The sequence below is a fragment of the Coloeus monedula genome (assembly GCF_965178545.1).
Source record: "Coloeus monedula genome assembly, chromosome: 16".
Lineage (NCBI taxonomy): Eukaryota > Metazoa > Chordata > Aves > Passeriformes > Corvidae > Coloeus > Coloeus monedula.
In genome coordinates, this window is record NC_138796.1 from 6,808,897 (window position 1) to 6,822,566 (window position 13,670).

The 13,670-nt window shown below is 55.4% G+C and overlaps 1 protein-coding gene across 1 annotated transcript; it reads right to left on the minus strand.

Moving 5' to 3' along the window:
- Window positions 1-5,262: 5,262 nt before the first annotated feature.
- TNFRSF13B (TNF receptor superfamily member 13B) lies at window positions 5,263-8,313 on the minus strand (the record flags this gene model as incomplete). Its single annotated transcript, XM_082291839.1, has 4 exons — window positions 5,263-5,537; window positions 6,419-6,628; window positions 7,139-7,255; window positions 8,175-8,313. The coding sequence occupies 4 exons, from the start codon at window positions 8,311-8,313 to the stop codon at window positions 5,263-5,265; spliced, it is 741 nt and encodes a 246-aa protein (XP_082147965.1).
- Between the last annotated feature and the right edge of the window lie 5,357 nt (window positions 8,314-13,670).

A 13,670-nucleotide genomic window follows, 5' to 3' on the forward strand; every position in this document is an offset into this window, starting at 1 on the left:
CAAAAATAGCTTCATCTCCCTTGTGGAGAGGGCAAAGTGTCAGTTGGGCACTGTGTAAATTGGTGTCAGACCCAAAGTCACAGAATGGTTTGGGTTGGACTTTCAGGATCATCTCATTCCACCCCCTGCCGTGGGCAGGGAGACTTTCCACTATCCCAGGTTGCTCCAAGCCCCGTCCAACCTGGCCTTGGATACTTCAGGGATGGGGCAGCCACAGCTTCTCTGATCTGTAACCTCTGCACAAATTCCCAGCCAGCCATTCCCTGGCTTTGCCAGTGTGGAAAAGCAGGGAGGGATCTAATCCTTTAGGAATGAGGTACAGGTTTCTGACCTACCTGAGACACAGTCTGATAAACAGAAAAATAGGAAAATAAGGGAATTGAGTTATGTTTGGTTTTTAAATGAGCATCTTACAAGAGCACCTGAACAGAAAGACGGTGGAATTCTTCATTTGCACACAGACTGGAAGAGTCCGAGGAGGTTTTGTACATCAAGAGGTTGCTGTGCCAGGGCAGGGAGGAAGAAAGGACAAGTTGAAGCACCTTGAATCAGGCCCAGGAGGTTGGGTGTGGTGTGGGGGTGCCCCGGTGCTGCCGAGGCCATCGCGTTCCGTGCCTGTGTAACACGTCGCGCTGGGGTAATTTCCATTTGTACTTGGTGCCGCCCGGTTTAACCTGAGCATTCCTGCCTGCAGTGGAGCACGGCTGGGGAACTGCGGCTGCCTGGCGCTCCCGCAGGAGAGGAGAGGGGCCCCTCCTTCCCCCCGAGCCGAGCACGGGACCGTGCGGATGCCGTGAGACGCTTTCTGCTACCTTTCAATAATGCAGCAGGCTTGCGGAGGGAGGCAGCTCCCAGCCTCTCGCCATTCCCAGCGCTGCTGCATTGGCATTCCCGCTTGGATGAGGAGTGCCACCGCGCGGCGGGCGGCCGCCGAGGATGAGGATGACTCCGGCGGTGCCTTCGCTTTGTGGCGCCGAGGTCTGAGCCTTTGGCTGCCCTTTTAATGAATTCTGTTTTCCACAGCACACGCTCAGCCGGCGGAGCTGCTGCAGCCGGCTTTGTTAAGCCTTCAGGAACAAATTGTTTAGAGACGGGGGCAGCCGTATAAATCACCCTTAATTTTTCCTCCCCGCCCATCTGGTGGAGAGGGCTCTGCTCTGTGCGGCTGCACCGGCGCAGATGGTTCTCGGGGGGAGCTTTCAGGGCTCTCTTTCTGGTTTCAAAAGCAGAATTCCTGGGGTATTAAAAGCTCTATTATTCTTTTCTTCCCCCCCCTCCCTCCCGCTTGCCATCCCATCCCTCCCGTGTCCCTGCCTGAATCACACCAGGTTCTATTTCCAGCACTAGTAAGTCCATGCCGGTTCCGAGAGGAGAGGACAGCATTTTCCCTCTTCCTATAAAAATGGAAGAGCAGCTGCTGGCGTACGAGCAGCGCTACCCCCTTACGCTGCTTGTTCTTAAGCACAGCCTTCTCTCCCCCTCCATCTCTTCAGCAGCAGCCAGGCAGCTCAGGCACTGAATAATTCCCGGCAGAACCGGGAGGTTTCTCCGTGCAACTCCCTCGACATCGCCTGTAGGAAAACGCCGGCCACGGAACACCCGAAGGGCGGGTGAAGCGAAGCCTCCCTGATGTGCTGACAGTCAGCAGTGACAGGCTGCCTCCTCCACCGGTGACAGCTCCTCATCCCAGGGAGCAGTTTGGGCTTGACTTGTTTATTTTGAGGTACATTTTCTATCAGCACAGCTGGATCTGTTGGGAGGAGGCATTTGCAGAAATGACTGGAAACAAAGACTGGTGGAGCGATGTAGGCTCACAGTGGGGTGTGTTCTGTTACCTGCCAGCAGTGAACACGGCTCTACAGGGGACACAAAAATAGCCAGAAAATGGTTTTAGCTACATTTTCATGTCCCTTCGTCCCTCGAGTAGAGATAAAGCTTTGCCTGATGCTGGTGCCTGATGCAAAAAGCAGAAATAGGAGAATTGGTTAAACCTTGGGTGTGGGCTCTTGCTCAGAATCAGTGCCCTTAATTCCACATGGTTTGATTCGTCCCATCTGGAATTGCTTGTGTCCTGTACATACAGTGTCCCTCTGATATTGGCTGGCCAGTGGATGTAAAATGTGATACCAAATCCATTGATTCCTCTTGGTCCTCCAGCTAAGGGTGTTTGTTATTTTCCTGCTGATTTGTTCGAGTTGCTCTGTGTTACCTTTTCTCTGCCACTAACTGTAGTTACATTCCCACAAGGAGGGGAGGGTGAGGGATGCTCCCCTCTTGTGTATTGGGCCTGGAGGGAAGGATTTGGCTTCTGATGAGTGCTTTCCCCAATTTTTGAGACACCACGTGGTGACAGGAGGAACAGCCCTGTCCCAACCCTGGCTTTGCCTGGGTGTGAGAAGGTGAGTGCTCCTGGGCCAGCTGGGGCACACGGTGATGCCACACGGGGTGAGCTCCTGCTCTCACTGGCACAGACATGGCCCTAAAGTCCTTCTCATTTGAATAATTGATGCCTCTTGATCCTCCAGAGATGCCCTAATTGCAAAACTGGTGGCACGTGTTCAGTTAATTCTGTCCTGTTCTTAAATAAGGTTCTGAATCTCTCTACAAATACCATGGCAGGGGGTTCCTGGAGGTGACACTTGAAGGTCTGTAGGGCACCAGAGCTGGACTGGATCCACGTGTCCCCGGGAGCTCCCTGCTGGAAAGCAGCAGCCTGGTGAGGCGCTGGCTGCTGCTGAGGGTTTTCCTGCTCCTGAAGTGCCTGTCCTCGCTGGGAAGCACTTGGGCAGAGGGGGCACAGAGCTGAGGGCATTCCCAGCCCTGGTGCTAGCGGAGGATGTGCTGGTGCTGCCCCAAGGTAAGTGCAGAACCTTTCACCTGGAGCACAGATTCCAGTGCTGGAGCCCGATGTGGAACTGCAGAGAGAGTCCACAGAGCTGCTGCAAGGGCTGGAGCCCCTGTGCCATGGAGCCAGGCTGGGAGAGCTGGGGGTGTTCACCTGGAGAAGAAAAAGCTCCAGGGAGACCTCAGAGCCCCTTCCAGGGCCTAAAGGGGCTCCAGGAGAGCTGGAGAGGGACTTTGGATAAGGGCCTAGGGTAACAGGACAAGGGGGAACGGCTTCACACTGCCAGAGGGCAGGGATAGATGAGATATTGGGAAGAAATTCATCCCTGTGAGGGTGGTGAGGCCCTGGCACAGGGTGCCCAGAGAAGCTGTGGCTGCCCCATCCCTGGAAGTGTCCAAGGCCAGGTTGGACAGGGCTTGGACCAACCTGGTCCAGTGGAAGGTATCCCTGCCCATGGCAGGGGATTGGAATGTGATGATTTTTTGAGATCACTTCCAACCCAAACTATTCTGGGTTTCTCCCTGCAGAGTCTGAGCATATTTCTGGGAAGGGAAACCCAGAGCAGGAAAAGAAGTGGGGCTGACAGTGCTGGGGGGCTCCACCTGAGGGGGATCAGAGCCCCAGTGAGGGTGGGGGACCCGGTGTTGTAGGAAGGCAGAGGAAGCAGGAGATGGAGCAGGAGAGGAGGGTGAGGAGAAGCCAAGGGGCTTTGGAGGTCTGAGCATGAACAGGAGCCTGAGAACAGAGCAGGAGCAGAGCAAGAATGCAAAGGGAGGCTGAAGGATGTAGGAGATGAATGGCAGAGCAGGAGATGGTGGGAGGACAAGAAAGAAGCTGAGCTGGAACAGCAGCCGAGAGACTGGGGAAGCTGAGGGAGAGATTAAGCTGTGCCAGGGTACAGAATGAGGAAGAGCTGAGGCTGAGCAGGGGTGGAGGCCAAAGTGAATTCTGGGGCTGAAAGACTTTTGGAGGTCTAGAGGAATTGGGTTGCCAATGATGCCACAGGATTTGGGGCCATGGTGTTGGAGACTGTGGGAGCTGAGGCTGTGGGGCAGGAGACCACAGGAACTGATCTCCACAGGAGACCACTGGAGACCACAGGAACTGACAGCAGGAGACCAGAGGGCATTGGAGCAGATTCCACAGGAGGGAGCAGAGGCCATGGAAGATGCTGCTGTGAAGGTGGAGGGGAAGCTGTTGATGTGAGAGGGAAGGCCAAGAGGGTCCCCAGGTTTACTGGGATGTAGAGAAGGTTTGGAAGTTGGGAGACCCATCCACTGTGGAAGCTGGAAGAGTGGGAGGTGACCAGAGTGAGAGGCTCAACCTCCCAGATGATGCCTTTTAATGATAAGAAAGTATTTACATTTAAAGAGATATATAATGTAGAAGGGACAGAATCTGTTAGAACTCTGCTTGTGTTTTCTCCAGCTGTCTGCTTTCCCAGCACAAATTTGTGCATGTATTGACTTATGTTTATTCTTCCAAGTTTGAAGCTCTAGTCTGAGACAGTAGAGGGAATGGGCTCCTACCAGGAGCAATTCCTTACCAAACAAAAAATTCCTACAGTCTCCTTTAGTGGAAATGAGAACCTCAAGTTACACATTGAAACCCCTATTTTTCCATGGTAGCTTTCAAAGCCAGGTCAAATAAAAATATACTCTCAAAGCAGCTTTATCTCCAGCTGATTCCTCACTTTTACCAGCTCTTCAGGATAACCCAGGTCAGATATACATAAATCCAGTTTTGTAGAAAGATCGCAGCCTTGGATGAGTTTTCATATTTAAACCAAATTCCATTGAGGATTTGGTGCCTGTCCCAGCTCCTCGTGTGCAGCATCATGCCCTGTCATGAGGCAAAGCCTCACCATCACCCCTGGCTGTGCTGGATACTGACAGTGGAGCTTCCCACACTGGGTCCTTATAAGTTTCACCAGTGAATCCTTGGGTCCAGTTCCATGTTTGAGATGTTTACAGAGCTGCTGCAACTTGTTCTGGTATGCAATGGAATCTCCAAGCAGGGAGAGGTGAACTCTCCATGGGGACCAGTGAGCAGCAGGCACCACAGCCTGTTCCTTTGCAGGGATGTTGGGGGTGGAACCAGGATGAAAAGCCTCCATGAGACGTCCCCGATGGCTGGGATGCACTGAGGTCAAGTTGGAGGATGAAGTCAGATGCTGCTACATGGGAAGAGACTTCTTTCACTGGGAGTGCACAAGAACAATGGGAATTTAATTTCCTGAGTGGAAGCAAACAGCTCTGTGCAACCTCCAGCCCTGTCTGTATCCTACAGCCCTTGGCACAGCCGGGGCTGGGTAGAGGCTGTTCCAGTCACTGGCAACAAGAGGGTGAAGCAGCTTTGGTTTGGAGGCAGAGGGAGCATCCCTCCATTGTGATCCCATGCTGGAACATCCACTGTGGTCACACCATGGGTGTCTTCTCCTGGGAAGGAGAACAGATGATTTTGAAGTGGCCGTCGTCAGGGCTGGGAATGGCCCCAGCGCTTCCCGTGCTGCAGATGCCGGTGAAGGAGGGAGCAGCCCTTTCCCCAGCTTGACAGGAGGTGCTGTGGCAGGACTTGGTCTCTTGTACAGCAGAGCTGTGTCCAAGGAAGCAGAAGCCACAGGTTTCCACTGGCTCTGGGATTCTGATGCTGGTGAATCCATCACCAACGCTGCCAGCTTCCACCAGCCGATCTGCAAATAAACAGTGCGGCAGCTGAGGGGGTTTAGAGCAGCTTTTACCTGAGGAATGCTCTGAAGTGCTGCACTAGAGCCTGTGAAAAGCTGGTCCTGGAACAGGAGAGGACATCCAGCTCCCAGCATGGATTTGCTGCATCACCTAGAACACCCAGAAAATCTCTCCAAACCTGGTAGCTTCCCTTAAAAATGACCCTTTGATCCCCATGTCCTTCAGCAAAGCAGATAGGAATGGCTTGAGTGACAGTCCTGGGAGTGACTCCAGGTGTGACATTGGCTCATGGGCTCTTCCTCTGTGATTTTTGATATTCGTGGCTTTGAGGTGGATGTATGTAAACAAGGATGTGTGTGATGTGTGTGCAGAAATAGGTAAGTAGGCAATTTTTCTTTGGAAAGGCAGGAGAGAATAAAAGGAGGAAGAATAAAAACACCTTTTCCATGTTGAATTTCTCCACATTATCCTTTCTCCTTTTCTCCTTAACACATGGACTTGTGAAGCTCCTCCGGCTCCAGAACTAAAACTGGGGTTTTCTGGGACAGGTGTTTATTTTGGAGGAGGATTGGCTTTTTGCCCCTCAGCCTCTGGATGGAGACTGGAGAGGTGCTGGCTATAGAGCCTTGCCTGGCAGCGGGAAGCTGTGCCTGGGGCTTTGCAAAGAGTGACTGAGGGGGGGTTATGGTGGAGAATCGGGCACAAGGGTCCAGTCCTGCCCCTCTTCCAGGCTCAGACTGAACCACATCATTGTCTTTGCTTTTCCTCCCTCCCCTGTTCAGACCTGGCTTTGCTTTCTGCCCCTCCAGCAGTGCCTGCCAGCATGAGCCTGCCCCCCACAAGCTCCCCACCCTCTCCCAGTGCCCCCAGTGCTGCCAGCACCCACCTTTGGCAGGGTCCTCCCTGCAGTGACAGGTCCCAGCGCTGGCTTGGCAGGAGACCCCCTCTCCCTTCCTGCGCAGGTGAGTCCAGCCCAGGAGCAGGGAGCAGATGAGGGTGCAGAGGCAGAGCCCCAGCAGCAGGTACAGCATCAGCCACGGGTCCTGCTCCGCACACGCCTTCTGCTCCAGCACGGCCGCCGGCCCCGGAGGGGTGGCTGTGGGGCAGGAGAGATGGGGGAGCTCAGACACCTCCGGGGTGGCTTTCTGATAGGGAAAGAGCTGATAGCACCTGTGCCCTCCCCTGGGAAAGAATTTCACAGCAGCTCTGTACCCCCTCTGTTCACCTGCACTTCTCTTCCGTGGTGAGGTAGAGGAGATCCCTTCCCACACCCCATTCACACCCTCCCCTATCTCCAGGGATCGTCTCAACCCCAGTGTAGGACTTGTAGATCTTGAGGATCTGCCTGTCCCCTTGTATTCCCCCTCCCCGAGGGCTGGGGGCAGCTCAGCCAGGTGGGATCCACAGCTGCCAATTCTGCCCTGGCTGGGGGAGCTGCCCAACCTGTAAAACACCAGCACACGACAGGGAAAAGCCACTCTAGGTTGGAGAAAATGGGAAAGAGATGCCCTGGCTGCTTTTCCCCAGCCCCAGTGAAATGGCAGCCTTCAAAAGTGCAGGCCCCTGGGACGAAGGGGTTGGGTTTGGTGGCCCTTCCCCAACTCACGCTCGCAGGACAGGGCGCATTCCTTGGGGTGCTGCCCACACACCGAGCTGCACTTGATGCAGTTCTTCACAAGATCATCGTAGTAAAATCCGGGTCTCTTGTTGCAATCCATGGACTCTGCGGGAGGTGAGGGAGATGAACACGGTGTCCTCAGCACATCCCTCCACCACCCCAGCGCCCGGATTCATGAGAGGATGAGCCCAGCTCTCTGCTCTGGCAGGCACAGGGTGAGACCTGCCCACTGCTGTAAGCACTGACAGCCTGTGCAGGGCTGGCAGGATGACAGATCCACGGGATTTGGGGTGGCGTTTGGCTGGAGAGCTGGGAAAAGGCATCTGCTGGCAGCTGCTCAGGGAGGGGACGGTCTCCGCCAGCCAGAGGCAGCTGTACTCACCTGGGAGCTCCTGGCTGCTGCTCTCAGAGCTGCTGCTGCCGCCCTGGGGCTTGCACGGCTCTTTGCGACACACCAAAACCTGCCTCAGCAGCAGCTCGGGATGCCAGGAATGGCATCGCCTGTCCGCAACGAGGAGATGTTCCCTTGTGGCTACTGAATGAATCCTGGGACGGCGCTAAGTCACCTCAGCCTGTGACTCATGGCAGGGCACTGGCACGGGGTTTGGGTGCAAAGTTTCGCTCTCCCTTTTCCTTTTCCCCACCTGTTTTCAGGACATCTCAGTGCCTGTCCCACGTCGGGGGTTTATCATTACCCACATCCACTGAACGTGGTGGCTCCCCAGCCCTGCCTTTGGAGGGTGGGGTGGCCCCAATAGGGGACGTGAGTGTTGGTGTAGCCTTGGGACCCCAGAAGGGAGCACTGCAGAGATGCAGGCGCTTGATCCTGGTCTCGCTCCTGAGCTGTTCCCAGCCCCAGCCTATCCATGGGAAGCTGTCAGGAATCCCCCTGTGTTTTTTGCTTGAAGCTCTGCAAAGCTGAGCTGGCTCAGAGCCTGCCCTTGGGCTCATCCTGGGGTCTGATCCTCCCTCCCAGCTTTGCCCCATCCCTGACTCTTCCGTCCAGGGACACCCCAGCACTCACCACACACAGCATCACACTTCCTGGCCGGGCGCTGGCTGCACACGAGGCTGCAGGGAATGCACTGGGAAACGAGGGTGTCCCAGTACTCCTGGTCAGTGCAGTTGTTCATGGCATCCTGCCCCACACGTGTCCCATCCATGGCTGCAGAGCAGAGGCACAGGTAGGTACGGGGTGGCCACCACGGGGCTGCTCTGCAGCCGCCTCATCCCTTTCTAGGGCTGGGACCCCTTGCAGGGAGATCCCAGCTGTGCCTCAGCCCCCTCTGATCCCAGGCTTGGGCAAGAGCCCAGGGCCAAATCTGCTCTTCAAACTGTGTGTGTGTCCTGTGCCGCTCTCAGGGGACACACGGGGAGCCCACCCTGGCTTAGAGGTGCCCCGAGGGTCTGGGCATCCCTACACCTGCCAGTGGGAGCACAAGCCCCGGGGACCAGTCCTGTCTTTACAGTCTTTTCTGAAAATACCAGAAACACGACCTTGTGTGTCATTCCTGACATCTCTCTTGGGTGTTCTGGTGTCATAGTGAAACCCGAGCTGATGTATAAGACACGTCAAAGCAACAGAAGGAGGGAAATCTCCCCAGGAGACTTTAGGCACCAGTTTAACCAGTGCCAGCTGGAGGTGGACGTGCTCTTGTCCCTGTCATGGGCTGCTTGTCCCATCCTCTGCTGCCCCGGCGCTCCCAGTGCCCGTGTGCACAGGAGCAGTCCTCAGCAGCACAAAAATCTGCTCCAAAACTACAGTTTGAAGAATTATCTGGCTAATAAGAGCTCCTGTGTTGTGCCACACGTGGTGTCTGCGGCCAGCGCGACGGAGCAGCTGCAGGAGGCTGTAACCCAGCACAAGGGTGGCCGTGGTGGAAACGTGCCCTTTGCTGCCTGAGAAGGCTCCCGGGAGCCACATCCCTCCCCAGAGCCGTGCCTGGAGCCGCAGCTGTTTCCTGCACGGGTGGGAGATGCTGGTGCTGACAGGAACCAAAGGTTTAAAACTCCCCGAAGCCACAGCGCCGGCCTCTGTGTGCCCAAAGGCTGAGCTGCTGCTTTGGCAAAGCCAAACCCTTGATTTTTATCCAGAATATCCCCTGCACTCTGCCAGGATCTCTCCTCTCTCTCCAGTACTTGGGAGTGTGCAGAGATTGGGTACTTTGCACGTTGGTCGTGCCACTGCCCACCCAGCACCTTCCCTGCAGAGGGGCTGAGGATGGGCTGGGTCCTACCTGGGGCAGCACACGTGAAACTCTCCCATTCCCGGGGAAAAATCCTCTCTGCACTGAGATGCTGGCCTGACACTCCCAGTTGTTCAATTAACATTGCTGTAAAATTAAATAATTACTTTCTGTCGAGCTGACTGGAGACATCCCCAGGGCAGAGCAAGGCTCAGGCCATCGCTCTCCTCAAATGCTCTTGGAAGAATCTTTGTACCCAGAGAAGCCCCCCCGGGGGGGGGGGGGCAGGAAGCCCCTGGGGGTTACTGCAAGCCCTGGGGGTGGCAGGGAGCTGAGCCATCCTTGACCAGGGTGGGGTTTCCCATGGGATAATTGTATGGGAAGCAGAGATCTGGGGCTGTGTTAAAGCCAAGGCTGCAGCCTAGGGACCTCCTTCCCTGATGCTGTGAGGGCACGTCCAAGGAAATGTTTGGCCTCATCTAGGCCAGATCCTCCCCTCCTCAGGGAGCCCAAGGTACGTGTGGTGCTCCCAGCACAGGGCAGCCGGACTTCCCAGCTGAGGGTTTTCCAGCAGAAACAGGTGAGTCTTCCTCTGCCTCTCACCCACCAGGACCAGCACCCCGAATTCCCCCACTGACCCCTCACACCAAGCTTTAAGTGACCATAGGACAAGGGAGGATGGCTTTAAGCTGGAGGAGGGTAGATTTAGATTAGTTATCAGGAAAAAATCCTTTCCTGTGAGGGTGGGGAGGCCCTGGCACAGGTTGCCCTGAGAAGCTGTGGCTGCCTCATCCCTGGAAGTGTCCAAGGCCAGGTTGGATGAGGCTTGGAGCAACCTGGGATAGTGGAAGGTGTCTCTGCCCATGGCAGGGGGTTGGAACTGGATGAGAATTAAGCTCCCTACCAACCCAAACCATTCTGTAATTCCCTCTCCAGTCCCACAGCACTGACCACCAGCAGCAGGGTGGGAGCCCTGAGCAGACCCTCCACTCCCTGCTGGCACTGGGAGAGTGACCAAGCCCCAAGCCCTGGCACAGACAAGCCCCTCACCCCATCTCCCCCTGCAGCCTCTCCATGGGGTAACTCACGTCTGACTCTCCGTCGGTGTTTACTCCCCCTCAGCTCCTGCCATGGCCCCACGAGCTGTGGCCCCGAGCCCCTGCATGGCTCAGGGGTTTATTATTAGAGAGAGATTTGATTAATGCCTGAGCTGTGCATTTCCTGGGGTTTCCCCTTGTCCCTTCTATGCAAATCAGCTGCACACTCAGCACCTTGCATTGGCTCATGGGTCCCTGGGCTGCTGGGGACAGGGTGGGAGGGACACTGCAGGGTGATGTGTCACCGGGACCAGGGACAGGTGTCCTGGGCAAGGCAGCCACGTTTGAGAGGTTCTTGCTGGAGTGGAGGCTCTGCAGCACCTGCCCTTGCATCACAGGACTGCGGCAGAATCCCAGAATCATAAAGGTTGGACAAGCCCTCTAAGCTCATTGAGTCCAACCATTCCTGCAGCACTGCCATGTTCACCGCTGAACCACGTCCCCAAGTGCCACACCTAAACGCCTTTTAAATCCCTCCAGGGATGGTGATTCCACCACTGCTCTGGGCAGCCTGTGCCAGTGGGATGTTTTCTTCTGCAGAGAAAGATGTTTCACTCTGTACTGGAACCAGCTGCCAGGACCAAGCATCACTCAGAGCACCCATCCTTTCCCTGTTCTCAGGACAGTCGGCACAAGCCACTGAACTGTCTCCTGCTCACAACTCATAGAACATCTCGTGGAGCCCAATAAGGTGCCTTAAACACTGACTTTCTCTGGTGCATCCATGTCTGGGAGGCGGGAGGGCTGTGCTGTGTCCTGCGTGGGTGACCGAGTCCTGGCTGGGCTCGTGGCACGAAGCATTAATAACACATTAATAGCACAGTCATAACACAGCTTGTTTTCACAGAGGGAAAGAGCCACCTCTGAGCTGCTGGCAGCTTCCAGAGGTTTCTCCCTGTTTCCTGCAGAGATGCTGGGCATGGCTGTGGCCGTGGTGCCAGGAAGAGGCACGAGGTGCTGGGAGCATGGCAGAACAGTGACTCAGCTCAGTCCAGAGGGACCTTTCTGCAGAAACAGCTGAAGGAGGAAGGAAGCAGCAATACCTGATACTAAAAACCTCAGTGGAGCAGCGTCAAGGGTTTTTCTGTTTGGTTCAAAAACTCCTGTTTCGTGCTTGTCATGTGGAGCTGGAATGGAGAGGCCAGAGGATGTTTTGTTACTGTGTCCATTGAAGGGATATTGGAGGTTGATCCTGATCGTGGGGAGCAGAGCCCAAAGCAGAGGAACCCAGAATCTTGTGATTGGATGTGGCCCATCACATCCCAGATCCTGAAGGAGAGTGGGAAGCAGCACTGGTACCATCCAATGGACCACAGGGCTTGGCTCAAAGACCAGGAGAGGAGGCACCATGGCCACAGGGACACTGCAACTGCAGCACTGTGCCACGTGTCGTGTATCTGGTACAAAGGATGGGATCAGTGCTGTGCTTGAGGCTCCCGCTGGAAAGGAAATCATGATTTTGGCATTGCCAGAGCTCTTGAGTGTGGCAGAGTGGAGCGATGGCCCTGGAGAGATGGCCCCAGCCCTCTGGCTCTTGGGGTTTTGCAGGGGAAACTCACCTCTGTAAATAGCACCAGAGACTTGCAGTTTCCACCCTGCTGAACCCTCAAGAGGGAAGTGAGAAGCACTTGGGGGTGGTTTGTCCCTCCTCGCTGAGCAGGGATCAGGCAGTGTGGTTTTGGCTGTAAAATTCTGGGGCTGTGTGGATTGGAGCCCCATTTTCTTGGCTGTGTGGCCTCACCCTCTGTGCCCCAAACCTCATCACCGCTCTGACAGCTTCCAAGGATGCTCTGTGCCTCTCCAACACCTCCAGATGTGGTCCCCCGTGAGCTCCTGTCTCACAGCCAAGGCAGTGGCCGCCACCCTGCCCTGCCTGGGGTTGTTCCTGTGGTTTTGGCAGCTGCCACCAGCCCCCTGTTCTGGATTTCTGGATCAAACCCTTCCTTTGCTGTGTTCACTGGCTCCCCAGAGCATCAACCAGCAGCTCCCCGCGCATCCTCCCAGTGCAATCCATCCCTCTGCATGGCTTTGCATCCATCTGCATCCCCCCCATATCGTCTTGCATCCTTCAGTGCCCATCTGCACCTAGCTCCAGAGGTGCCATGCTCTATTTGGGTGACAGAGCCCAGCTTTGTCCTGACAATAAAATCTATTTTTCTGCTGGACTCTTGCCCCAGTGGCCTTGCTGCAAGGAGAGCTGCAGGTAACAGGCAGACAGGGTGGATAAAGTTTGGCTCTGAAAACCTTTAGGGGGTGCTTTGCCTTCCTCTTGAGCAGCTTTCCTGGGATATTTTCCTCCCCTCAGCCCATTTGCTTTGTGCAGTCCCTGAGCCTTGGCCAGGACATTTGCTCACACATGTGTTCCCTTCAGGACCTGAGGAAAGGGGCCTTGGTGGTGATGCCTTTTCTTGGTCTTAAAATTAACACGGTTAGAAGGGAAAAGGAGATTTTACTTTGGTATTTATTTTAAGGATCTTTAGGTGCACTACATCTAGGTTGAATGTACTGAAATGCCCCCCGCAATGCCCCCGCAATGCACACCCCCAAAAGACCTGGTATAACATTATAGGTCTTACTAATTAGCATATCTATCCAAAATTCCCCAATGAGAGGCTTGAATGAGCCCCCCTCCCCAAGGAGCCTTCCCCTGGATGGTTCTATCTTAGTTTACAGAATGTGTTCTGGAGAGGACCTTGGGGTCTGGGGCACACTAACCCCTCCCTATGAAGCTTCTAAAATGTTTAGTCTCCTAACTTAACAAACAAGTCCAAGAATGTAGGCAAAAAGCACTAAGAATACAGAAGTTGTAAAAAGGTATAACAGGGGTACAAGAGAAAAGGCAAAAAATCTTCATGGCGCCAGTGGGAGGAAGGGGCAGGGGAGCCCTTTTGGGTCGAAGCTGCCAACTGCGGAGCCGCGCTGAGCGCAGACGGCTCCGAGCGCGGCTGCCGAGGGCTCATTTCTGTCACCCCAATTCCCTGCGGAGGCGCTGGGGCCAGGATGTGCCTGTCCCCTGCCTGGGCGTCCGCCTGGCAAACCACAGAGTGACCGCAGGCTGAACCCCAGGGCTGCGGCCGCACAGCGCCCACCGCCGCCGCCTGGCTTTGGGTGCGCGGCCCTGGGGACCCTGCGTGTTTGCAGAGCCGCGGCCACGCCGGGGCGATCCCACTCGTGAAGAGCCATCACCGTGTGCCTGTGGCCGCGTCCCCATCCGCCCGGGAGCCTCGGCGCACAGCT